The sequence below is a fragment of the Vanessa cardui genome, chromosome 2 (assembly GCF_905220365.1).
Source record: "Vanessa cardui chromosome 2, ilVanCard2.1, whole genome shotgun sequence".
Taxonomy (NCBI): domain Eukaryota; kingdom Metazoa; phylum Arthropoda; class Insecta; order Lepidoptera; family Nymphalidae; genus Vanessa; species Vanessa cardui.
The window spans coordinates 3,111,518-3,136,061 of NC_061124.1; the positions used below are offsets into that span (position 1 = coordinate 3,111,518).

The following is a 24,544-nucleotide window of genomic DNA, read 5'->3' on the forward strand; positions in this document are numbered from 1 at the left end:
ATTGACATATAACACAAAGTTATCAAAAGTACAAAAACATTAAGTCACAAATTTACAATTTGACCGATTACCTGATTATAATTTGGTATCTTAAAAAAGATAATATCATATCTAAAACTTTGTAAATTATATAATGTATTATATGTATAAATTTGCAAAAAACCAAAACAACAACTTGCATGTACAAGAAATGACTTAGTAAATATAATTATTGTCAAAAGGAATAAATGGGTTGAAACAGACTCCTTAGAATCAAATTATAATATAAATATTAAAAAATGGTCGCTAAATGTACTGTTAGAGACCATTTTTTAATATTTTGAGATCAATTTATATTATAATAATAACCACTCAGTAGTGGTAAATAAGTTATATTTCATTTTGATTTTGTTACCCATGCACATACTGTTAAATACTCTAAACCCAAATAACAATATTAAATTTGTGTAAAAGTTGACTATATTCTTATGTATATATAATTTATTAATAATTTTGAGCCCTAATCATATGAAAACAACTGAACAACCAGAGGCCTTTATTGTTCTTTTTTCTTTCCCCCTTTTTTCATTTAATGCCAAGCGAAGCGAGCCGATTTTAGATATAACTTTCTTCATTAATAAAGCTATTTTTAGAATCCACCTGTAACGTCGATCGCTGCACCGCTCATGAAAGAACTTTTATCTGAACTTAAAAATGTACCTCGGCAACCTCTGCAATAGAAAAAAGAAAGTTAAAAGAAAATTACCATACTGTAAATGTCGCACTTTTAAACTTTAAGTTACTTAATCCAATATATGTTAAAAAAATAAAATTAACTTTTATCTGCTTAAAATTAATTTTAAGCCTATGAAGCCTATGAAGGCATATGTGCGGAAACTTGCATTACTCAATTGAAAAATGCACATGTTTTCACCAACCTGCATTAGACCTAAACGCAGCCATAGAACTTTTACTATGTTCTGTATACTTACTATATATTAATGCATTCTGTATTTGCGATCAAGTATTATATGCTTATACTATATACTAATTTGTATCTCTCTGATATAAGTCTTATTCTATTAAAAAATAGTAGACTAAGTATTGAATAACTATATAATTACTATGTATATAATATTATATATTACATATATAAGCAAGGGACTAATAAATAAATGTTTGTATCAACACCTTTCTAACCAGTAGGTTCACCAAGTCTTCCTAAAGGCACAAGTTTCAACATACTGTGCATAACTTTATCTGGCACCGTTTTAACGATTGGAGTATCTATGAATCCAGGCAGAACTGCATTTACTCTATAAAAAAAATTATAGCTTTATGAATATAGTAATATTAGCTATGCATGCACGAAATCGCAGGAATTGATTTTCCTATAACTTATTAAATCTTTATTGGGCAATGTTTGTTATATTGAGTGGTTGGTTGGAGGCGCCCGTCGTGACGGCAGAGTGGTGGCATACGCGAGGGCTGCGCGTATAGAGGTATAGGAGATTATTTGGACATTGTAGCATGACTTTTTATTATTTTATATATAATTTAAAACTAAAAGTAGCATAAGTAACTAATTATTACATCACCTATCTGTCATTGAAAGTTTCGTTAAAATCGGTCCAGTCGTTTCAGAGATTAGCCGGAACAAACAGACAATGACAACAACAAACCCGAATATATTATATGTATCGTATATATAATCATCATTATAAGCATATAGTATTATTATTTTATTATATAAAATAACTAAACTAAAAAAAAACTTAATGAACTTTTACTTGTCAATTTCAAAATTATTACAAAAAATATAAATACAATATTAACCTTGTTCTTACCTTACATTAAACTTTCCTAGCTCCTTGGCAGCAGTTTGTGTCATGGCAACCACCCCAGCTTTACTTGCTGAATAATTGGATTGGCCTATAAAATAAAAAGTCATATATTTAAATTAATTGAAAAAAAAAGTTACAGATCCCATTATTACCTATACTAAGGTAATGATGGGCCGAATGCATTTTGTGATTGAAAATTTGAAAATCAATTTTTTTTTATTGAATGTCAGTTAGAATTAGTCATTATTCTCACTGGAAATGCAGCACAAGCTCCTCAAACTGGGACAACACTATTGTTGCTTAATTTTAGAATATGTCATGAATGGTACCTACCCAGACAGGTTTGCACAAAACCCAAGTCCTTAGCCAAAGGATTAAAACTTATTTTCGAATATAATAAAGCATAATGTGTAAAGCTATTTTATGAATGTTTTACCAAATGTCTAAATAAAAAAAAAACTTTTTTATAATAAATCATCAATCATAAATTTACCTATGTTTGGGTGCTTTCCAACAATACTTGAGATATTTATGATTGATCCCGGAATTGAAGCCTCTGTCATTGCCTTCGCAAAAGTCTGCATTACTAGAAAGGATCCCTGGAAAAAAAAATTGTAATATACAGCAAAACTATAAATAAAAACTTTTATTATTATCCTCTTATATTAATTAAACAATTTAAAATTCTTCACAATAAAGACCACATTCTCAAGTAAGACATTTCATTCATATTTCATGGAATTTGTTGATAGATCTGCTATATTATGTATAATACAAAATCAAAATCAAAATAAACTTTATTCAAGTAGGCTTTTATAAGCACTTTTGAATCGTCATTTTACAATTAAGTGAAGCTACCACCGGTTCGGAAAGTAGATTCTACCGAGAAGAACCGGCAAGAAACTCAGTAGTTACTCTTTTTTAACATTTAAGAAATACAACGTCATGTTAATTAAATACAATTATTTCAATTAAATTATTTCAATTACATATTGATAAAATCCTTATTTATAATAAAACACTATTCTATTTAACTACTATCAACAACGTTAATTTTATTTTCTTCATTTTTCTACATATATCCTGTCCTACTAGTCATTTACTTTGGACCATGTATAAATATACAAAAACAGATCAATCAAAAGCCTTTTTCAATTGTCTTAGGTTGTATATACAGATGAACTAACCTTAGTTTACATATTTAATAACTGGCTTAAGAGTAAGAGTAATAAGAGTTTATCTTTATATATCCATTTTAACTTTACTTCCAAAATTTGCAAATCCATAAAGAATTACCATAGATTAATCAAGCTCATAATCAATGGCATAGTGGCAATTTGCTGGTAACTGTTGTTTCTTTGGCTTATGCTTGAAATAGAGTATAGATATAATTTAATTACCTTTAAGTTCACATTAAGTACACTATCATAATCTTCCTCCGAGAGCTTCAGTAACCAGTTGGCTCTTGTTATACCGGCTGAGTTTACAACTATTCTTGGTGGGGTCTTGTATTCACTTAGAATTGATTGCAATAGATTCTGCACTGATTTTGGATCTGATACATCTAACTCCATAGCAGTGTGATCTCCGGTTGCTGGTGAGAATAAAAATAACAATATAGAATTATTACCAGTAGGCAAACTTATACACTTAGATTTGAACAATTCAAAAATCTTTATGCCACAACAAAAACTGTCTGTACTAAATAAATGACTACTAAATATGATTGAAAATTGAGGACATATTCATTTAATTATATTTTATATTTATAATATGTAAGCAAAGTGCCAAGTGTGGTATACGGTCACCAACATCTTAACACAGTATGGTGCTATAAGAAATAGAAGTTTTAAATTCACCAATGCCATACTAACCATAAATATCATTTAAGTTATTTGGACTTGTAATAACAACTAGCTAGCTATCATAAAAATAATTATAATGTAATATATAATATAAATAATATAAATAATTATAATGACGAGTACTTCTCCCCGCCGACGTCGCCAACACCTGTACGTCGAGCGGGGAGACGCCGGCCACCGACGGGCTTGGGATCCAGAGGCCAACCGGTCTCAAACGGGGTCCCCGCTTCCGGTGGTGGTGTGCAGCGCATGCGATGGACACAATCCATTAATGAAAATGTCATGCGCGCATACTATGGGGCTACAGAGGGGGGAACTAACCTCACGGCGTACCGTGTTAGGATGCTCTCTATGTTTCAGGCACTTGAACCAACTATCAACGTCTCGGCTCAACGACTGTCGGATCAGGTGCGGGTCATTCTGCGTAACAACAGGCTGAGTGACACCGTGCTTGATCGAATTCGCTCAGAACAGTGTAATGGCGGTGTCACTTCCGCTCCGTCACAACCCGTGGTACAGGGACCACTTCCTGCAATACCACAGGGCCCATGTCATGATCATGATGATGAGGGCGAGGGTGACATGGCTATTACAACAAGTAAGTACAGTGATCATCTGAGGAGCGCACTGGAGGATGCGATTCGGGAGTATCGTGACATTCCCGCTGAGCTTAGGCCACGGTTACCACGTTTGCCCATGACTAAACGGAATAGGGACCTAGTGTGCACTCTGGATTCACTGCTCGCAGATTATTTCGAGAGCAGTGAAAATCTCGAAGATACGCACTCAATTCTGTTTTGTGCGGCTGTTGCAGCATGTCGTGTAGCTGGTGTTACATTTGAAGACACCGAACGAGCTACACGACCAAAGACTGTTGCACCGGCCTGGCAGAGCAGGATTGAGAAACGTATTAATGAGACCAGAGTGCTCATTGGAAAACTATGTTGTTTTAAGGAAGGGAATACGCGTCCACGTGTAATGCGTTTCGTGGGGCGGGCGTTCTTGGGGACTGGTATCAGTCCGCAAGAATATCCGTCCCATGTCGTGGAGCGTATTGACTTCCTAAAACAAAAAGTTTATGCATGGGCAAGCCGCATCCGTCGGTACAGGCGGCGAGTGGACCGTTATTACTTGAATCGCATGTTCCAGAGCGATCAAAGGTGGGTGTACAGAACGTGGGAGCGACTCGACGAGGGTGTGAGCGATGGGTGTCGCCCGGATGATGATGCCACGAATACATTTTGGCGCAACATCTGGTCGGTACCCGTCGACCACATAGAAGGTGACTGGATGCGGGAAGTCAGGCAAGCGTGCGAGCCTTTGGAAGCGATGGGAGAAATTTCCATCGCTTCTGAAGATGTAGCCGCTGCAGTTCGGTCCGTTCCAAACTGGAAGTCTCCAGGACCGGACGGGCTTCATAGCTTTTGGCTAAAATGGCTGCGCAGCTCGCATGAATGCTTGGCATCTCAGTTCCAGTCAGCTCTAGAGTCTGGGTCGCTACCACAGTTCCTTACCACCGGAGTTACCCACCTGCTCCATAAATCAGGTAGTGCAACAGATCCTAAAAATTATAGACCGATTACTTGTTTACCGACGGTCTATAAGCTCCTTACCTCCATTCTGAGAGATAAGATTAATAGTCACATAGAAAATAATAGTATTTTGTCCGTCTCTCAGAATGGATGTAGGGGTGGATCACGAGGCACTAAGGAGCTACTCCTCATTGATATGACCATTAGCCAACAGGTTCGTCGTTCTCGAAAGAGTCTGTCGACATGCTGGATAGATTACAAGAAGGCCTATGATTCCGTGCCGCATACATGGCTCTTGAGGGTGCTGGAGTTGTATAAATTAGATACAACTCTATGCAGTTTCTTGAGATCATGTATGGGACAATGGCGGACAGTCCTTCGCTATCCAGGATGTCGAACGATTCATAGTAATGACGAACCGATAAGGATTGAGCGGGGAATATTCCAGGGCGATAGTTTGAGTCCATTGTGGTTTTGTTTAGCCTTGAACCCTCTAAGTACTCTGTTGGAGAGCTCAAGGCTGGGCTATCGTTTGCGGAGAGGAGGTAAAGTAATATCCCACCTACTTTACATGGATGACCTTAAGCTCTTTGCACCTTCAGATTCACAACTGGTAGAGTTACTAAAGGTAACAGAAACTTTTAGTAATTCTATTAGAATGGAATTTGGAGTTGACAAATGCGCGGTTATGCATGTAAAGCGAGGAGAGATTGTGGAATCTGACGGATTACAACTTTCAGATTCCATAAACTTTAAGTCACTGTCCGCAAACGAATCATACAAATACTTGGGTATGTCGGAAGCGTTAGGCATCAATGTGACCGACATGAAACAATCATTGCAGGAGCGTTTCTTTGGTCGCCTGAAAAAGGTACTCAAAAGTCTTTTATCAGGTGGCAATAAGGTTCGCGCCTTCAATGGTTGGGTCATGCCGGTCTTGATGTACTCTTTCGGCATACTCAAGTGGACTCAAAAAGAACTAGACGCATTGGATAGGAGAGTCCGTGTCCTGCTGACTACATATCGAATGCATCATCCTCGGTCTTCGGTGATGAGATTGTACATCCCACGGAGATGTGGTGGCCGTGGCTTTTTAAATGCCAAGACCCTACATAACCGTGAGGTGTACAAACTCAGGGAGTATTTTCTCCACACTGACTTGGATATGCACCGAGATGTAGTTACAATAGACAAGGGACTAACTCCGCTCTCCTTAGGCAAAGAGAACTGGCGCAAACCTGTAGTACTAAGTACTGAGAACCGCAAGGAAGTATGGAAGAGCAAGGAGCTACACGGACGCTTCTATCGGGCCCTTCATGGACCCGATGTGGATTTTATGGCGTCCGTATCTTGGCTACGGTTCGGCAACCTATTTGGTGAAACCGAAGGTTTTGTCTGTGCGATTATGGACGAAGTTATCATGACGAACAACTACCGGAAGTATATTGTGAGGGATGGCACGGTGGACATATGTCGGGCGTGTCACACTCCGGGCGAATCCCTTAGACATATTATTTCCGGTTGTTCTCGTCTTGCTAACGGAGAGTATTTGCACAGACATAATCAAGTGGCCAAGATTATCCATCAACAACTTGCACTTCGATACGGTCTTGTGGTATCAGAGGTACCATACTACAGGTATGTGCCCGACCCAGTTCTCGAGAATGGTCATATCACGCTGTACTGGGACCGATCTATAATCACTGACAGGACTGTTGTCGCCAACAAGCCTGATATAGTGGTGATAGACCGGTCAGAGCGCCGCACGATAATTGTTGACATCACCATCCCTCATGACGAGAATCTCGTGAAGGCTGAGAAAGATAAACAAATAAAATATCTTGACTTAGCTCACGAGGTTGTCGACATGTGGGATGTGGATACAGCAGTTATTGTGCCGATAGTTGTTTCAGCGAATGGCCTAATGGCCAAGAGCCTCGACCAACACCTTAAGAGGCTCTCGTTAGGTAGCTGGGTCAAGGGCCTGATGCAGAAGGCCGTACTCCTCGGCACGGCGCGTATTGTGAGGAAGTTCCTCTCTCTGGAGCCCTGACCACCGGTGGCTTGGACCCTGTTCCCGCCACTGGTTGGCCTCTGTATTTTATATTTTTAAATATATTTTATGTTCGTATTTATATTTAAAAATGTAATTATATATGAATGAAAACAAATAAAAAGATTATAATGTAAAAAATGTTCCACAATATTAATGATTTAATTTAAAAATTATTTTTACATGTTTACCATTTGAACCAGAGGCCAATGCTGTATATTTCTTAATAGTTTCCAATGCTGCATCATAATTTTTATCGGCAGCAATAACTGTAGCACCCTCTCTAGATAACACCTGACAAGCAGCTCGGCCGATACCAGACCCAGCACCTGGAAATTCAAGCAGAAAATTATTGTCTTTATTTCAAAAATTTTGATTGTCAAAATACAAGAATCTAATCCTGAATCCAATAATTAAATGGCTTTAACAACTTATTTCAGAACAGTTGAGAATCAGGATTTTATTATTTACTTCTGAAATAGTAGCCAAAAACAATATTTATGTCTTGTATATTACTAGCATAGAATTTTTAAATATTCTGATAAAGAAATATATCTCATAAAGCATGATTTAATATATTCTAATTTTAATTATATACAAATTCAAGTAGATATTATTTACTTGCCCGTTACAAGCGCGAGTCTTCCAGACACAAGACCTTTAACCATTTTTCAAAAATATCAAAAAGCACGTCCTTTCAATATAAGATAGCTATTATTACATAAGAAATGTTCTAATCAGTTTTGTTTATCAGTAATAACCTCTGAATAGTATAAGGATCGTAAAACTGCTCTTTAGCCCCTACTAACAACCAACTGAAACTCATTAAAAATGTTCAGAAACCTACAACCGTGAAAAGTTATAGTATAAAACTTGTAATACATAGTAGTATATTTATAGGCAAAAGCCTATAAATATTTACTTACATGTGTTAAATTTAGAATTTTGAAGGCAGGGGCGGCCTTACCCATTGCGAGGCTCCGGGCGATAGGTCTTTGCGAGGCCCTTTGTCCTACGAGAAAGTACCTACCCATGTGATAAGAAAGTTGGTCTGGTTGTTCGATAGGTATTCATTTTGTTTGGTAAGAAATGCTAAAGTTGTCAAAATAAATAAATGTTGAGTTTTAAAATATTTTACTTACATTGAGAGATTTACAAAATTAACAAATACAAAGATGTTAGCCCAATGATGTTCTAGTTAAAACAGTTAAACAGATATGTCATTAACGCGCAAAAAGTGAAGACTAGAAAACGTCCTAATTGGGACGTTTGCCTTTAGTCGTTTTCATCATAATTATGCGAGTAATAAGTTATAATACATCATAATTATGTAGTAATACGTTTTGCGTAATTAAAACATCTAGTTATCCCTTTTACTTATTGTTTTTTATCAAGCTATCCTTTTTACTTGTAACGAAATGTAAAATAAACAGTCCCCGGTGCGGCACACTTTTTTCTGTTGTTTAGTATGGGTATAACATATCTGTTTATTAGAATATCATTGTGTTAGCCACTGATAAACATTAAAATTGATGTTTGCGGCTTTTACTATGACTAAAATCTTCAATTAGAGCACAATAATCTAACGAATGAGCTACCTACGTCATTTTCGTCATCTACGTCAAGTCGATCTTGTTTCATCGAATTTCTTAAATATGTTTTAATAATTTTGAGCCTCGAAAAACTCCTTTCAGCAGACGCAACCGTAACAGCTGCAGTGGCAATGATTCTCTGAACTATTTCGATAGTGGGGCCCACGCGATTGGGCCGCCGGTGCGAGCGCTATGACCATCATTTTCCTTTTTGACTTTACGTAATTAGACCCCTGAAGAACCGCCATACTGGTACAAATGACCAACTATTTTGTCATTACCATCTCCCGGTCTATAAACTTCAGTTTACATTATTTACATAATTATTTGTTTTCTATTATGTATTTCAGCACCGAGATAATGTCATCGTTTCCTTCATACACAAAATTAGGAACAAAAACATAACACTTAAATAAATAAAAATATAGTAAAAAAAATTTTTTTAATGCTCGACGCTAGGCGAGGCCCCTTCAAGCGCGAGGCCCCGGGCGATTGCCCTGTTCGCCACCCCCTAAGGCCGAAACTGTTTGAAGGTATATAAGTATAAAAACAATTAAAATCTCAAAAATCTTTTTATCAAATTAAAGCCTTACTGCAATATAGTGTATTATATTCATATTATAACTCTCCTTAAAGGTGGGTCGAATAATGGATTCCGCAGTGGATCATGTAAATGAGAGGTTAACAAGAAAACAAAGGAAAAGAACAATGGTTGACGAGCTTCTAGCAGATGCTGAGTTCCAGAAGTACAATAAAAAGAAGTACAAGGAAATCATAGATGAAAAGAGAAAAACTGAATATAAAACCTTCATGAAGGATAAAAGACAGAAAAATAAAGCAGCTTTAAAAAGTAATAAGTTGAAAGCAAAAAATACACCTAAATAAAGTTTTTTTTTTATTATAATATGTTTTTCGCTGTTAACCCATACTGCTATACCAATACAGATTTTGAATCTGTGGCCCACTTGACAAATAAGGTGGTTACGCAATGTACAAAATTAAATTCAAAAAACCTAAATTGAAGAAGTATATAAGTGAAAACAAAATAACATCAGTAAAACAGTCTTTATTGACATATATCACAAAGTTATCAAAAGTACAAAAACATTAAGTAACAAACTTACAATTTGACTGATTACCTGATTATAATTTGGTATCTTAAAAAAGATAATATCATATTTAAAACTTTGTAAATTATATAATATATTATATGTATAAATTTGCAAAAAACAAAAACAACTTGCATGTACAATAAATTACTAATTATGTATTTACTAAATATAATTATTGTTAAAAGGATAAATGGGTTAAAACAGGCTCTTTAGAATCAAATCATAGTATAAATTGATTTCAAAATCTTAAAAAATTGTCTCTAAATGTACTAAAATAAGGTATATTTCATATTGATTTTGTGACCCATGCAAATTATTATTATTAAATACTTCTAAACCCCAATAACAATATTATATTTGTCTAAATTTTGTGTAAAAGTTGACTATATTCTTATGTATACATAATTAATTAATAATTTTGAGCCCAAATCATATGAAAACAACTGAACATCCACAGGCCTTTATTGCTCTTTTTTTCTTTCCCCGTTTTTTCATTTAATGCCAAGCTAAGTGACCTGATTTTAGATATCATTCTCTTCATTAATAAAGCTTTTTTTAGAATCCACCTGTGACGTCGATCGCTGCACCGCTCATGAAAGAACTTTTATCTGAACTTAAAAATGTTATGACCTCGGCGACCTCTGCAATAGAAAAAAAGAAAGTTAAAGGAAAATTACCATACTGTAAATGTCGCACTTTTAAACTTTAAGTTGTTTAATCCAAAATATGTTAAAAACGATAACATTAAATGTGCTTAAATATGTCTTATGCCCCATTATGAAGGCATATGTGCGGAAACTTGCATTACTCAATTGAATATTTTTAGACCCAGCAGTAGAAAATTTACTATGTTCTATATTCTTACTATGCATTATGTATTTGTGATCAAGTATTATCTGCTTATACTATATACTAATTTCTATCTCTCTAATTAGTCTAGTTAATTCAAAAATAGGAGACTAAGTATTGCATAACTATATAATTACTATATATATAATATTATATATTACATATATAAGTAAGGGACTAATAAATAAATGTTTGTATCAACAACTTTACTCACCAGTAGGTTCACCAAGTCTTCCTAAAGGCACAAGTTTCAACATACTGTGCATAACTTTATCTGGCACCGTTTTAACGATTGGAGTATCTATGAATCCTGGCAGAACTGCATTTACTCTGTAAAAAAAAAAATTATAGCTTTATGACTATAGTAATATTAGCTATGCATGCACGAAATCGCAGGAATTGATTTTCCTATATCTTATTAAATCTTCATTGGGCAATGTTTGTTATATTGAGTGGTTGGTTTGAGGCACCCAACTTGGCGGCAGAGTGGTGGCATACGCGAGGGCTGCACACGGTATAGGAGAATATTTGGAGAGTAGCGTGACTTTTTATTATTTTATATATAATTTGAAACTAAAAGTAGCATAAGTTACTAGTTATTACATCACCTATCTGTCAGTGAAAGTTTCGTTAAAATCGGTCCAGTCGTTTCAGAGATCAGCCGGAACAAACACTCGAAATTATTATATGTATTTTATATATAATTATTATTATAAGCATATAGTATTATTATTTTACAAAAAGTATAAATGCAATATTAACCTGGTTCTTACCTTACATTAAACTTTCCCAGCTCCTTGGCTGCAGTTTGTGTCATGGCAACCACCCCAGCCTTACTTGCTGAATAATTCGATTGGCCTGTAAAATAAAAAGTCATATATTTAAATTAATTAAATTGCCTGCGTTTGAACCTGAAATCATCTATTCAGTTGCACACAAAACCACTACACCATCTCGACTCCTTTTGTGATTGAAAATTTGAAAATCATTGTTTTAATAGAATATAATTAGTAAGAATTAGTCATTATTCTCACCAGCAATGCAGCACAACTCAAAACGGGACAACACTATTGTTGCTTGATTTTAGAATATGTCATGAATGGTACCTACCCAGACAGGTTTGCACAAAACCCAAGTCCTTAGCCAAAGGATCAAAAGTTATTTTCGAATATAATAAAGCATAATATGTAATGTGTAAAGCTATTTTATGAATGTTTTACCAAATGTCTAAATAAAATAAACTTTTATGTAATAAATCATCAATCATAAATTTACCTATGTTTCCGTACTTTCCAACAATACTTGAGATATTTATGATTGATCCCGCTATCGAAGCCTCTGTCATTGCCTTCGCAAAAGTCTGCATTACAAGAAAGGTTCCCTGGAAAGATAAAATACTATACAACAAAACTGTAAATAAACACTTTTGATCTACTAATTTAAATCTTTACAATAAAGTCCACAACCATAATGTAAGCCTTATTGCATTCACAAAGAGAGTTCCTTAGATTAACATATTCTATGAAATTTGTTGATAGCTCTGCTATAGTATGCATTACAAATTGATAAAATCCTTATTTATAATAAAACACAATTTTATTTAACTACTATTAACAACTTTAATTTTATTTTCTTAATTTTTCTACATATATCCTGTCCTACTAGTCATTTACTTTCAATCGTCTTAGGTTGTATATACAGATGTACTAACCTTAGTTTACATATTTAATAACTGGCTTAAGAGTAAGAGTAATAAGAGTTTATCTTTATATATCCACTTTAACTTTACTTCCAAAAATTTGCAAATCCATAAAGAATTATCATAGATTAATCAAGCTCTTAATCAATGGTATAGTGGCAATTTGCTGGTAACTGTTGTTTCTTTGGCTTATGCTTGAAATAGAGTATAGATATAATTTAATTACCTTTAAGTTCACATTAAGTACACTATCATAATCTTCCTCCGAGAGCTTCAGTAACCAATTATCTCTGGTTATACCAGCCGAGTTTACAACTATTCTTGGTGGGGTCTTGTATTCACTTAGAATTGATTGCAATAGATTCTGCACAGATTTTGGATCTGATACATCTAACTCCATAGCAGTGTGATCTCCGGTTGCTGGTGAGAATAAAAATAACAATAAAGAATTATTACCAGTAGGCAAACTTATACACTTAGATTTGAACAATTCAAAAATCTTTATGCCGCAACAAAACCTGCCTGTATGAAATAAATGACTTCAAAATATGATTCAAAATTGAGGACATATTCATTTAATTAATTTTTTTATTTATAATATGTAAGCAAAGTGCCAAGTGTGGTATGTGGTCACCAGCATCTTAACACATAATATGGTGCTATAAGAAATACTGACCAGTTTTTACTTCACCTGTGCCATACAACATAAATATCAGTTTAGTTCTTTGGGCTTGTAATAACAACTAGCTAGCTATCATAAAAGTTATTATAATGTAAAAAATGTTCCATAATATTAATGAATGAATTTAAAAATGATTTTTACATGTTTACCATTTGAACCAGAGGCCAATGCTGTATATTTCTTAATAGTTTCCAACGCTGCATCATAATTTTTATCAGCAGCAATAACTGTAGCACCCTCTCTAGATAACACCTGACAAGCAGCTCGGCCGATACCAGACCCAGCACCTGGAAATTCAAGCAGAAAATTATTGTCTTTATTTCAAAAATTTTGATTGTCAAAATACAAGAATCTAATCCTGAATCCAATAATTAAATGGCTTTAACAACTTATTTCAGAACAGTTGAGAATCAGGATTTTATTATTTACTTCTGAAATAGTAGCCAAAAACAATATTTATGTCTTGTATATTACTAGCATAGAATTTTTAAATATTCTGATAAAGAAATATATCTCATAAAGCATGATTTAATATATTCTAATTTTAATTATATACAAATTCATGTAGATATTATTTACTTGCCCGTTACAAGCGCGAGTCTTCCAGACACAAGACCTATAACCATTTTTCAAAATTATCAAAAAGCACGTCCTTTCAATATAAGATAGCTATTATCACATAAGAAATGTTCTAATCAGTTTTGTTTATCAGTAATAACCTCTGAATAGTATAAGGATCGTAAAACTGCTCTTTGCCCCCTACTTAACAACAAACTGAAACTCATTAAAAATGTTCAGAAACCTACAACCGTGAAAAGTTATAGTATAAAACTTGTAATACATAGTAGTATATTTATAGGCAAAAGCCTATAAATATTTACTTACATGTGTTAAATTTAGAATTTTGAAGCCTTCTTTTACCCCTTGCGAGGCTCCGGGCCATAGGTCTTTGCGAGGCCCTTTGTCCTACGAAAAAGTACCTACCTATGTGATGAGAAAGTTGGTCTGGTTGTTTGATAGGTATTCATTTTGTTTGGTAAGAAATGCTAAAGTTGTCAAAAGAAATAAATGTTGAGTTTTAAAATATTTTACTTACATTGAGAGATTTACAAAATTAACAAATACAATGATGTTAGCCACTGATAAACATTAAAATTGATTTAAATAAAACTAGTTATTACGGATTTTAATCGCGTATATTAATTATTTTGGACATCCCGACGTTTCGTGCACTTTACAGCGTTCGCGGTCACGGGTAAAATAAGGTGGCATTTGTCTGTTTGAAGAACAAAAGAAAATATTATTTGCAACTACCGCCAACGATTTCTCAATTGGTATCTTGAGTAACGTTCCGGTTGCACGCAGAAGGCACTGACTGTATCTTTAGGTCTTGCAGTCTGTTGGATTTGGAATTTTAAATTTTTAATAAGTGGATCCCAGGTGTTAGTAAGTCTCCAACCATCTTCTCTATTGAAGTTCGGATGTTTTTGAATTTCAATAGCCTCGCGTATCATTCTAGGAATGAATCTGTGTTCTTTAGCGAGGATCTGTGGTTTATCAAATCTGATAAAATGGTTAGGTTTATCCAGAGCATGTTCACAGACTGCAGACTTTGAAGAACGCTTATTTTTGACATCTCCTATATGTTCCTTGGCCCTGGTACTGATACTTCTCTTTGTTTGGCCTATGTAAGATAAACCACACTCACATTCGAATTTATATACTCCTGCAGTTTGTAAAGGAATATTACTCTTGATAGGTCTCAACAACTGGCTCACTTTCTTATGAGGCTTGTAAACGGTTTTAATCGAAGCTCGCTTCAAGATGTTGCCAATCCTGTCTGTAACTCCCTTCACATATGGTAGAAATGCAGGTTGTCGCTCAACTGTGGGTGGCTTGATACGGCTTCTGCGATGCTGGCGAGGCACGGGCAGCTTGTTCTGGTGGAGTGCAAGCTTGACCTGACGTAGCTCGTCCTCTAGGTGTTCAGCATCGCAGAGATGGTGGGCTCTCTGAAACAAAGATTTGCCAACAAAACAGTCATCATTGAGGTATTTGTTGGTGTGTGTGGGTTTCCTATAAACTGTGTGACTTAATGTATTGTCAGAATTCTTGATAATAAGGATGTCAAGGAAAGCTAAAGAATTATTTGCTTCTAGTTCCATAGTAAATTGAATGTTTTTATTTATAGAATTAAGATGTACTAAAAATGCAGATGTCAGATCACTAGGTAATATTGTGAAAGTTTCATCTACGTACCGTTTATAAAACCTACCTCCGGACGCGAAAATTTAAGACAACATTATTAAAATTGATGTTTGCGGCTTTTACTATGACTAAAATCTTCAATTAGAGCACAATAATCTAACGAATGAGCTACGTCAAGTCGATCTTGTGTCATCGAATTTCTTAAATATGTTTTAATAATTTTGAGCCTCGAAAAACTCCTTTCAGCAGACGCAACCGTACCAGCTGTAGTGGCAATGATTCGATAGTGGGGTAATAGACCGGGAGATGATAATGACAACATATTTGGTCATTTGTACCAGTATGGCGGTTCTATAGGGGTCTAATTACATAAAGGTAAAAAGCGTGGGCACTAATCGAATGCGTCGAAAAAATAACGAAGGCGGCGAATGTGAACAATATTTTTGCAAAATCCTAAGATTTTATTCGTAATGCGAACGATTTGCACTAACTTCTCCTGAAAGTTTGAGGTTTAACGAATATAATACAAATACAAAGTTTCAAACACCTAGGTGGCGGCAATCTTGTCTTATAAGCAGATGTTATGTTGTATAATATGGTTATAGTATGGGATTATTTTTTTTAGGTTAAATTTTATCCAAATGAACCGAATACGATGATGCCATACTGTAACAAATTATTTTATGTCTTGTACCTTGAAAACATGTCGAAAGATAAAAACCTGATCTTTGATGAATGAAGTATGGCGCCACTTTTTCCCTCAACTACAAGTATGGCAAATATAATAATGGTCACATTGTATCGCATAATTTCCAAAAGTCTAAATCTCATACTGGTACAAATCATCAAATTTTGTTTTTCTTTTTCACCAGTCGACAGTCAACGACCTCATGTTTACAATCTGTAATAATTTTTTTTACGTACAATTGCGTCCAAATTACGAGAATATAATGATGTCATGATGTAAAAAATGATTTTACGTGTTTTACAGTCGTATTTTAAAAAGGTGTTAAATAAATAAGTATTTCAAGTATGGCAGCACTTTTTCCCCCTACTGGAAGTATGGGAAAAATAGTAACGGTCACATTTTGCCTAATACTTTCCAAAAATTCAAATGCAATAATGGTACAAATCGTTTGGCCAATAAAAAAAATTACTACTTTGCAGTGGTATGGCGGCCATTAGGAACTGTCGGAAAAGTATGGCAAGGTGATTTTCGTGAATGGCTTCTCGACGATAATTAGCTATCCAAAAATTAGCCTGGTACAAATGGTTGAATTGTTTTATTAAAATTAATGTATTCGCGTCGGTATGGCGGGCTGTAAGCCACATCCGAGAAGTATGGCATTACGCTACCGCCTACTTCGTCTTTTTCGACTATCGGAAAATACAAGCATTTTTGTGGAACAAATCGTTCGACACTCGTTATTTATGCGACGTGTTCGATTAAAGCCCACGCGATTGGGCCGCAGGTGCGAGCGCTATGACCATCATTTTCCTTTTTGCCTTTACGTAATTAGGCCCCTGAAGAACCGCCACACACACAAATGACCAAATATTTTGTCATTACCATCTCCCGGTCTATAAACTTCTGTTTACATTATTTACATTATTATTTGTTTTCTATTATGTATTTCAGCACCGAGATAATGTCATCGTTTCCTTCATACACAAAATTAGGAACAAAATCAAAACACTTAAATAAATAAAAATATAGTAAAAAAAAAAATTTAACGCTCGACACGAGGCGAGGCCCCTTCAAGCGCGAGGCCCCGGGCGATTGCCCTGTTCGCCACCCCTTAAGGCCGAAACTGTTTGAAGGTATATAAGTATAAAAACAATTAGAATCTCCAAAATCTTTTTATCAAATTAAAGCCTTACTGCAATATAGTGTATTATATTCATATCATAACTCTCCTTACAGGTGGGTCGAATAATGGATTCCGCAGTGGATCATGTAAATGAGAGGTTAACAAGAAAACAAAGGAAAAGAACAATGGTTGACGAGCTTCTAGCAGATGCTGAGTTCCAGAAGTAGTACAATAAAAAGAAGTACAAGGAAATCATAGATGAAAAGAGAAAAACTGAATATAAAACCTTCATGAAGGATAAAAGACAGAAAAATAAAGCAGCTTAAAAAATAAATAAGTTGAAAGCAAAAAATACACCTAAATAAAGTTTTTTTTTTTATTATAATATGTTTTTCGCTGTTAACCCATACTGCTATACCAATACAGATTTTGAATCTGTGGCCCACTTGACAAATAAGGTGGTCACGCAATATACAAAATTAAATTCAAAAAACCTAAATTGAACAAGTGCATAAGTGAAAACAAAATAACATCAGTAAAACAGTCTTTATTGACATATATCACAAAGTTATCAAAAGTACAAAAACATTAAGTAACAAATTTACAATTTGACCGATTACCTGATTATAATTTGGTATCTTAAAAAAGATAATATCATATCTAAAACTTTGTAAATTATATAATATATTATATGTATAAATTTGCAAAAAACAAAAACAACAACTTGCATGTACAATAAATTACTTATTATGTATTTACTAAATATAATTATTGTTAAAAGGATAAATGGGTTAAAACAGGCTCTTTAGAATCAAATCATAGTATAAATTGATTTCAAAATCTTAAAAAATTTTCTCTAAATGTACTAAAATAATTTCATATTGATTTTGTTACCCATGCACATTATTATTATTAAATACTTCTAAACCCCAATAACAATATTATATTTGTCTAAGTTTTGTGTAAAAGTTGACTATATTCTTATGTATATATAATTTATTAATAATTTTGAGCCCAAATCATATGAAAACAACTGAACAACCAGAGGCCTTTACTGTTCTTTTTTCTTTCTTATTCTTTCCCCTTTTTTTCATTTAATACCAAGCCAAGTGAACTGATTTTAGATATAATTCTCTTCATTAATAAAGCTATTTTTAGAATCCACCTGTAACGTCGATCGCTGCTCCGCTCATGAAAGAACTTTTATCTGAACTTAAAAATGTTATGACCTCGGCGACCTCTGCAATAGAAAAAAGAAAGTTAAATTACCATACTGTAAATGTCGCACTTTTAAACTTTAAGTTGTTTTATCCAATATATGTTAATAACAATAACATTAACTTTTATCTGCTTAAAATTAAGTTTATGCCCCATTATGAAGGCATATGTGCAGAAACTTGCATTACTCAATTGAATATTTTTCATGTTTTCACCAACCTGCATTAGATCGCCTAGACCAAGCAGTAGAAAATTTACTTTGTTCTATATTCTTACTATGCATTATGTATTTGTGATCAAGTATTATCTGCTTATACTATATACTAATTTCTATCTCACTAATTAGTCTAGTTTATTCAAAAATAGGAGACTAAGTATTGCATAACTATTTAATTACTATATATATAATATTATATACTACATATATAAGCAAGGGACTAATAAATAAATGTTTGTATCAACAACTTTACTAACCAGTAGGTTCACCAAGTCTTCCTAAAGGCACAAGTTTCAACATACTGTGCATAACTTTATCTGGCACCGTTTTAACGATTGGAGTATCTATGAATCCAGGCAGAACTGCATTTACTCTGTAAAAAAAAATTATAGCTTTATGACTATAGTAGTATTAGCTGTGCACGCGCACGAAATCGCAGGAATTGATTTTCCTATATCTTATTAAATCTTCATTGGGCATTATTTGTAATATTAAGTGGTTGGTTGGAGGCACCCAACTTGGCGGCAGAGTGGTGGCATACGCGAGGGCTGCACACGGTATAGGAGAATATTTGGAGAGTAGTGTGACTTTTTATTATTTTATATATAATTTGAAACTAAAAGTAGCATAAGTTACTAGTTATTAAATCACCTATCTGTCAGTGAAAGTTTCGTTAAAATCGGTCCAGTCGTTTCAGAGATCAGCCGGAACAAACACTCGAAATTATTATATGTATTTTATATATAATTATTATTATAAGCATATAGTATTATTATTTTACAAAAAGTATAAATGCAATATTAACCTGGTTCTTACCTTACATTAAACTTTCCCAGCTCCTTGGCTGCAGTTTGTGTCATGGCAACCACCCCAGCCTTACTTGCTGAATAATTCGATTGGCCTGTAAAATAAAAAGTCATATATTTAAATTAATTAAATTGCCTGCGTTTGAACCTGAAATCATCTATTCAGTTGCACACAAAACCACTACACCATCTCGACTCCTTTTGTGATTGAAAATTTGAAAATCATTGTTTTAATAGAATATAATTAGTAAGAATTAGTCATTATTCTCACCAGCAATGCAGCACAACTCAAAACGGGACAACACTATTGTTGCTTGATTTTAGAATATGTCATGAATGGTACCTACCCAGACAGGTTTGCACAAAACCCAAGTCCTTAGCCAAAGGATCAAAAGTTATTTTCGAATATAATAAAGCATAATATGTAATATGTAAAGCTATTTTATGAATGTTTTACCAAATGTCTAAATAAAAAAAACTTTTATGTAATAAATCATCAATCATAAATTTACCTATGTTTCCATACTTTCCAACAATGCTTGAGATATTTATGATTGATCCCGCTATCGAAGCCTCTGTCATTGCCTTTGCAAAAGTCTGCATTACAAGAAAGGTTCCCTGGAAATAAAAAATAATACTAAACAAAACTGTAAATAAACACTTCTGATCTACTAATTTAAATCTTCACAATAAAGTCCACAACCATAATGTAAGCCTTATTCCATTCACAAAAAGAGTTCCTTAGATTTACATATTCTATGGAATTTGTTGAAAGCTCTGCTATATTATGCATTACAAATTGATAAAATCCTTATTTATGATAAAATATTCTATTTAACTACTATTAACAAATTTAATTTAATTTTCTTAGTTTTTCGACATATATCCTGTCCTACTAGTCATTTACTTTGGACTATATATAAACATACTAAAACGGATCAATCTATAGCCTTTTCCAATTGTCGTAGGTCATATATACAGATAAACTAATCTTAGTTTACATATTAAATGGCATTTGCTAATAACTAGCTTTATTGTGATTTGTGCACAACTAAGAGTTTATCTTTATATATTCATTCTAACTTTACTTCCAAAAATTTGCAAATCCATAAAGAATTACCATAGATTAATCAAGCTCATAATCAATGGCATAGTGGCAGTTTGCTGTTAACTGTTGTTTCTTTGGCTTATGCTTGGAATAGAGTATAGATATAATTTAATTACCTTTAAGTTCACATTAAGTACACTATCATAATCTTCCTCCGAGAGCTTCAGTAACCAGTTGTCTCTGGTTATACCAGCCGAGTTTACAACTATTCTTGGTGGGGTCTTGTATTCACTTAGAATAGATTGCAATAGATTCTGCACAGATTTTGGATCTGATACATCTAACTCCATAGCAGTGTGATCTCCGGTTGCTGGTGAGAATAAAAATAACAATAAAGAATTATTACAGTAGGCAAACTTATACACTTAGATTTGAACAATTCAAAAATCTTTATGCCACAACAAAAACTGCCTGTACTAAATAAATGACTACTAAATATGATTGAAAATTGAGGACATATTCATTTAATTAAATTTTATATTTATAATATGTAAGCAAAGTGCCAAGTGTGGTATATGGTCACCAACATCTTAACACAGTATGGTGCTATAAGAAATAGAAGTTTTAAATTCACCAATGCCATTCTAACCATAAATATCATTTAAGTTATTTGGATTTGTAATAACAACTAGCTAGCTATATTAAAAAATATTATAATGTAAAAAATGTTCCACAATATTAATGATTTAATTTAAAAATTATTTTTAAATGTTTACCATTTGAACCAGAGGCCAATGCTGTATATTTCTTAATAGTTTCCAATGCTGCATCATAATTTTTATCAGCAGCAATAACTGTAGCACCCTCTCTAGATAACACTTGGCAAGCAGCTCGGCCGATACCAGACCCAGCACCTGGAAATTCAAGCAGAAATTTATTGTCTTTATTTCAAAAACTTTGATTGTCAAAATACAAGAATCCAATCCAATAATTGCTTTAACAACTTATTTCAGAACAGTTGAGAATCAGGATTTTATTTTTTACTTCTGAAATAGTAGTCCAAAACAATATTTGTCTTGTATATTACTAGCATAGGATTATTAAATATTCTGATAAAGTAATATATTGAATAAAGCATGATTTAATATATTCTAATTTTAATTATATACAAATTAAAATAGATATTATTTACTTGCCCGTTACAAGCGCGAGTCTTCCAGACACAAGACCTTTAACCATTTTGCAAAAATATCAAAAAACACGTCCTTTCAATATAAGATAGCTATAATTACATAAGAAATGTTCTAATCAGTTTTGTTTATCAGTAATAACCTCTGAATAGTATAAGGATCGTAAAAGTGCTCTTTGCCCCCTACTTAACAACAAACTGAAAGTTGAAACTCATTAAAAATGTTCAGAAACCTACGACCGTGTAAAGTTACAGTATAAAACTTGTAATACAAAGAATTATCGCACTTTTGCAAATAAAAATGTAATATAAATTAAATAATCTAACATTTTAGCATTTTATAATCATCTTTACTGTACAATGTACAGTCAGAGTAAGAAAACATCAGTCAGTTTTCGAATTCATTGCTTTAACAAGTCTTAAACTCTTAGTACCTTTTGAAGCTAAAGCACTAAACTGAGAACTGTATATAAAATTAAACTTACATAGTATGACAACTTGGTTCAAAATAGTGTAACATTTTTGGACTACGTCTAGATTTATATGAACATGAAACCTTTTTAATGGCGTAATTAGTCATTACAAATTCGAATTTGATATGATATCTTCTATTGAATTGTCGAAATATGTCTCTGTTATCAATGTCATATTTTCTCGATCGGTAAAGCAGTTTATCGCGCATACTGAGCACACGAAAATAGATCTTAAGGTGACGAACGTTTTTTTACCCCGACTGTACATAAAATGTTAGTTGACATCTACATTGCGAAATGCAGATAAAATAAAATTAATGACAATGACAGTCTAGCAGTGACATGTTACATACGTTCAAAAATGTAATTTACATTTAAATTCCCTTTTAATTGTGATCAACAAAAAAAGAAGTTATATAAGATAATACTAGATATTTCAAAATACGGCTTTAATGTATTACTTTTTATAAGTTATTATATATGTGACCAAAATGGAGAGAAAATAGAGGGATATCACATAACTATTTTAAGCCACCGTAAAATCAATTATGCTTAATTTATTTTGTTTTAAAAGATACTTTTGCATAATAGGATTTTCTTTTTAGTTTAGAAATTGTTGCTTTATCGGTTTTAACTTTTCTGTTGTAACTTTTTAAAATATAAAATGAAATGTTTTATTTGTACAGAAAATTTAGTGATATAAAATAATAATAAAAGTGGTATATTATTATAATGTCTATATTTCTTTATACTATTAACAATCTTATTAATAAAGATCACAATAATGCTTTTAGTTTTATGAAAAACAATATAAAAATATGTAGTAATTTGAAAAACATTAGACTTAAATATTAGAAGACACTAAACTCCTTGTCAATAGTCAACTTTTTAAAAACACGGTACCCTCCAATTTTTAGAGATAAGATGGATTTTTGCTTAACTTATTAACTTATTCAGACTTATGACCGATTCCTCTATTCAAAATAAAATTATTAATCAATGTTACTGCTTCAACATTGTACATATGAGATAGATTATTATTTTCCATTGCTCAAAAAAAAAAAATAATAATGATACAATATATATATAAATAGTTCATTTAGGAACCATAGAAGCATTACCTAATCAAACAAAAAATATAAATGTTATTTTAAACGAAATATATGAGCATAGTTCACTTATATTAATTGTACCAAATTTATAATCTTTTTTCTTAGTGTTTGTTTAATCTGCAATCAACGATTGGTTTAAATTGTATCCACAATTTGTCAAATTCAGCCTGATATTGTCTAATTAGATCTTTCTGTGAAGTCACTATAACATCCTCCCAGTTGCCGGTAACAGCTTGGTTCGTCCAATTCAATGATCCGATAATCATCAATGGGGTACAATCTTCGTTATCAACGTTATCATGCGATGTGTCAATCAAACAAAACTTGTGGTGCATCAAATGAGTCGACTTCATCCACCGGACCGGTATTCCAATTTTATCAAATCGTTTTATTCCTGTTCCACTCGCAAAAGCCATGTCAGCGTCCAATATCACACGAACCTTCACTCCACGAATATGTAGTTTTAAAATAACATTTATTATGTCTGGATTTGTTAAGACATACATACAAACATCTATACTGTATCTTGGAGAATTTATGTAGTGTAATAAACGATCAGTACTGTGTGATATTTTACAACGCGAATACTTGCTATGTTTTAAAGGCGAAGCGACATTACAAAACATAATAACTTCATTTATTTCAGGCTTATCCTTCTTCCTCTTCTTGTGATAAAATTTGTAGGCTATATTTGACGCTAAAGCCACTGTAAAAACAAATAACAACGTCTTCCTAATACTGTTTAAAAACATTGTTCTCTTATGCTACAAAACTTTCAATAAATCTTCTTTTCATTATATATTAACAACAATTTTAGTAGTAAATTCAAATTGTCATAATGGTCACATTTCAATAGATAATATTTAATATCACTAGGAAGAGAGTTTTTAACAATCTGTTTTTTTTAAATGCCTGTTACACGTTATTAATTTTAATGTCATTTTTGGCATGTACAACTTCAAATAATCTACAATATTATAGCGCAGGCCACAGAGTAAATAACCACTACTAGGTACCTATCACTTATTAGCTAATAACTAATAGTAATAATTATAATATTATAATAACTAATAATTATTACCTCAATTTTGTGAATGCCAAAACATTAACTAATATTTGTAATCTTATCAGAATATTTAAAACATTTTATTAAACTGTAATAAGAATAAAAGACTATATAGATATATCGGAGAAGTCTGTCCGAGCCCGAATAATTTAACAATCAAACAGTTTCAAATAATTAAAATAATCATTT

General features: G+C 33.0%; 3 protein-coding genes and 1 pseudogene across 4 annotated transcripts; all 4 read right to left on the minus strand.

The window, feature by feature from the left end:
* Positions 1 to 444: 444 nt before the first annotated feature.
* LOC124536350 lies at positions 445 to 8,088 on the minus strand (annotated as a pseudogene).
* Positions 8,089 to 10,459: 2,371 nt separating this feature from the next.
* Positions 10,460 to 22,155, minus strand: LOC124536323 (estradiol 17-beta-dehydrogenase 8-like). Of its 2 annotated transcripts, XM_047112851.1 has the most exons (8): positions 21,938 to 22,155; positions 13,791 to 14,009; positions 13,357 to 13,494; positions 12,752 to 12,945; positions 12,102 to 12,207; positions 11,600 to 11,684; positions 11,041 to 11,156; positions 10,460 to 10,618 (listed from the first exon to the last, which is right to left on the minus strand). In XM_047112851.1, exons 2-8 carry the CDS (start codon positions 13,831 to 13,833, stop codon positions 10,533 to 10,535), a joined length of 768 nt encoding a protein of 255 aa, XP_046968807.1. In that variant the 5' UTR covers positions 13,834 to 14,009; positions 21,938 to 22,155; the 3' UTR covers positions 10,460 to 10,532. The 2 variants fall into 2 exon arrangements, with proteins under 2 accessions (XP_046968807.1, XP_046968815.1); XM_047112859.1 differs by lacking the exon at positions 21,938 to 22,155 and having other exon boundaries at positions 13,791 to 14,046.
* LOC124536339 (estradiol 17-beta-dehydrogenase 8-like) lies at positions 17,756 to 21,944 on the minus strand. The gene is made up of 7 exons (XM_047112871.1): positions 21,712 to 21,944; positions 21,292 to 21,429; positions 20,692 to 20,885; positions 19,980 to 20,085; positions 19,478 to 19,562; positions 18,919 to 19,034; positions 17,756 to 18,466 (listed from the first exon to the last, which is right to left on the minus strand). Exons 1-7 carry the CDS (start codon positions 21,752 to 21,754, stop codon positions 18,381 to 18,383), a joined length of 768 nt encoding a protein of 255 aa, XP_046968827.1. The 5' UTR covers positions 21,755 to 21,944; the 3' UTR covers positions 17,756 to 18,380.
* Positions 22,156 to 23,125: 970 nt separating the features above from the next.
* On the minus strand, positions 23,126 to 24,117 carry LOC124536359 (mitochondrial cardiolipin hydrolase-like). The gene has a single exon (XM_047112892.1). The coding sequence runs from the start codon at positions 24,039 to 24,041 to the stop codon at positions 23,391 to 23,393; it is 651 nt and encodes a 216-aa protein (XP_046968848.1). The 5' UTR covers positions 24,042 to 24,117; the 3' UTR covers positions 23,126 to 23,390.
* Positions 24,118 to 24,544: the final 427 nt, after the last annotated feature.

Bases quoted from the DNA above. Each gene is read 5' to 3' on its own strand.
- LOC124536323 (XM_047112851.1), bottom strand. From the start codon at position 13,833: ATGGTTATAGGTCTTGTGTCTGGAAGACTCGCGCTTGTAACGG. The intron at 13,495-13,790 runs GCAAGTAAATAA...TTGAATTTCCAG, and splicing joins AAGACTCGCGCTTGTAACGG to GTGCTGGGTCTGGTATCGGC. The intron at 10,619-11,040 runs GTGAGTAAAGTT...TTTCTATTGCAG, and splicing joins AAGACTTGGTGAACCTACTG to AGGTCGCCGAGGTCATAACA.
- LOC124536339 (XM_047112871.1), bottom strand. From the start codon at position 21,754: ATGGTTAAAGGTCTTGTGTCTGGAAGACTCGCGCTTGTAACGG. The intron at 20,886-21,291 runs GTAAACATTTAA...TATTCTCACCAG, and splicing joins ATTGGCCTCTGGTTCAAATG to CAACCGGAGATCACACTGCT. The intron at 19,563-19,979 runs GTAAATTTATGA...TTTATTTTACAG, and splicing joins TGGAAAGTATGGAAACATAG to GCCAATCGAATTATTCAGCA.
- LOC124536359 (XM_047112892.1), bottom strand. From the start codon at position 24,041: ATGTTTTTAAACAGTATTAGGAAGACGTTGTTATTTGTTTTTACAGTG.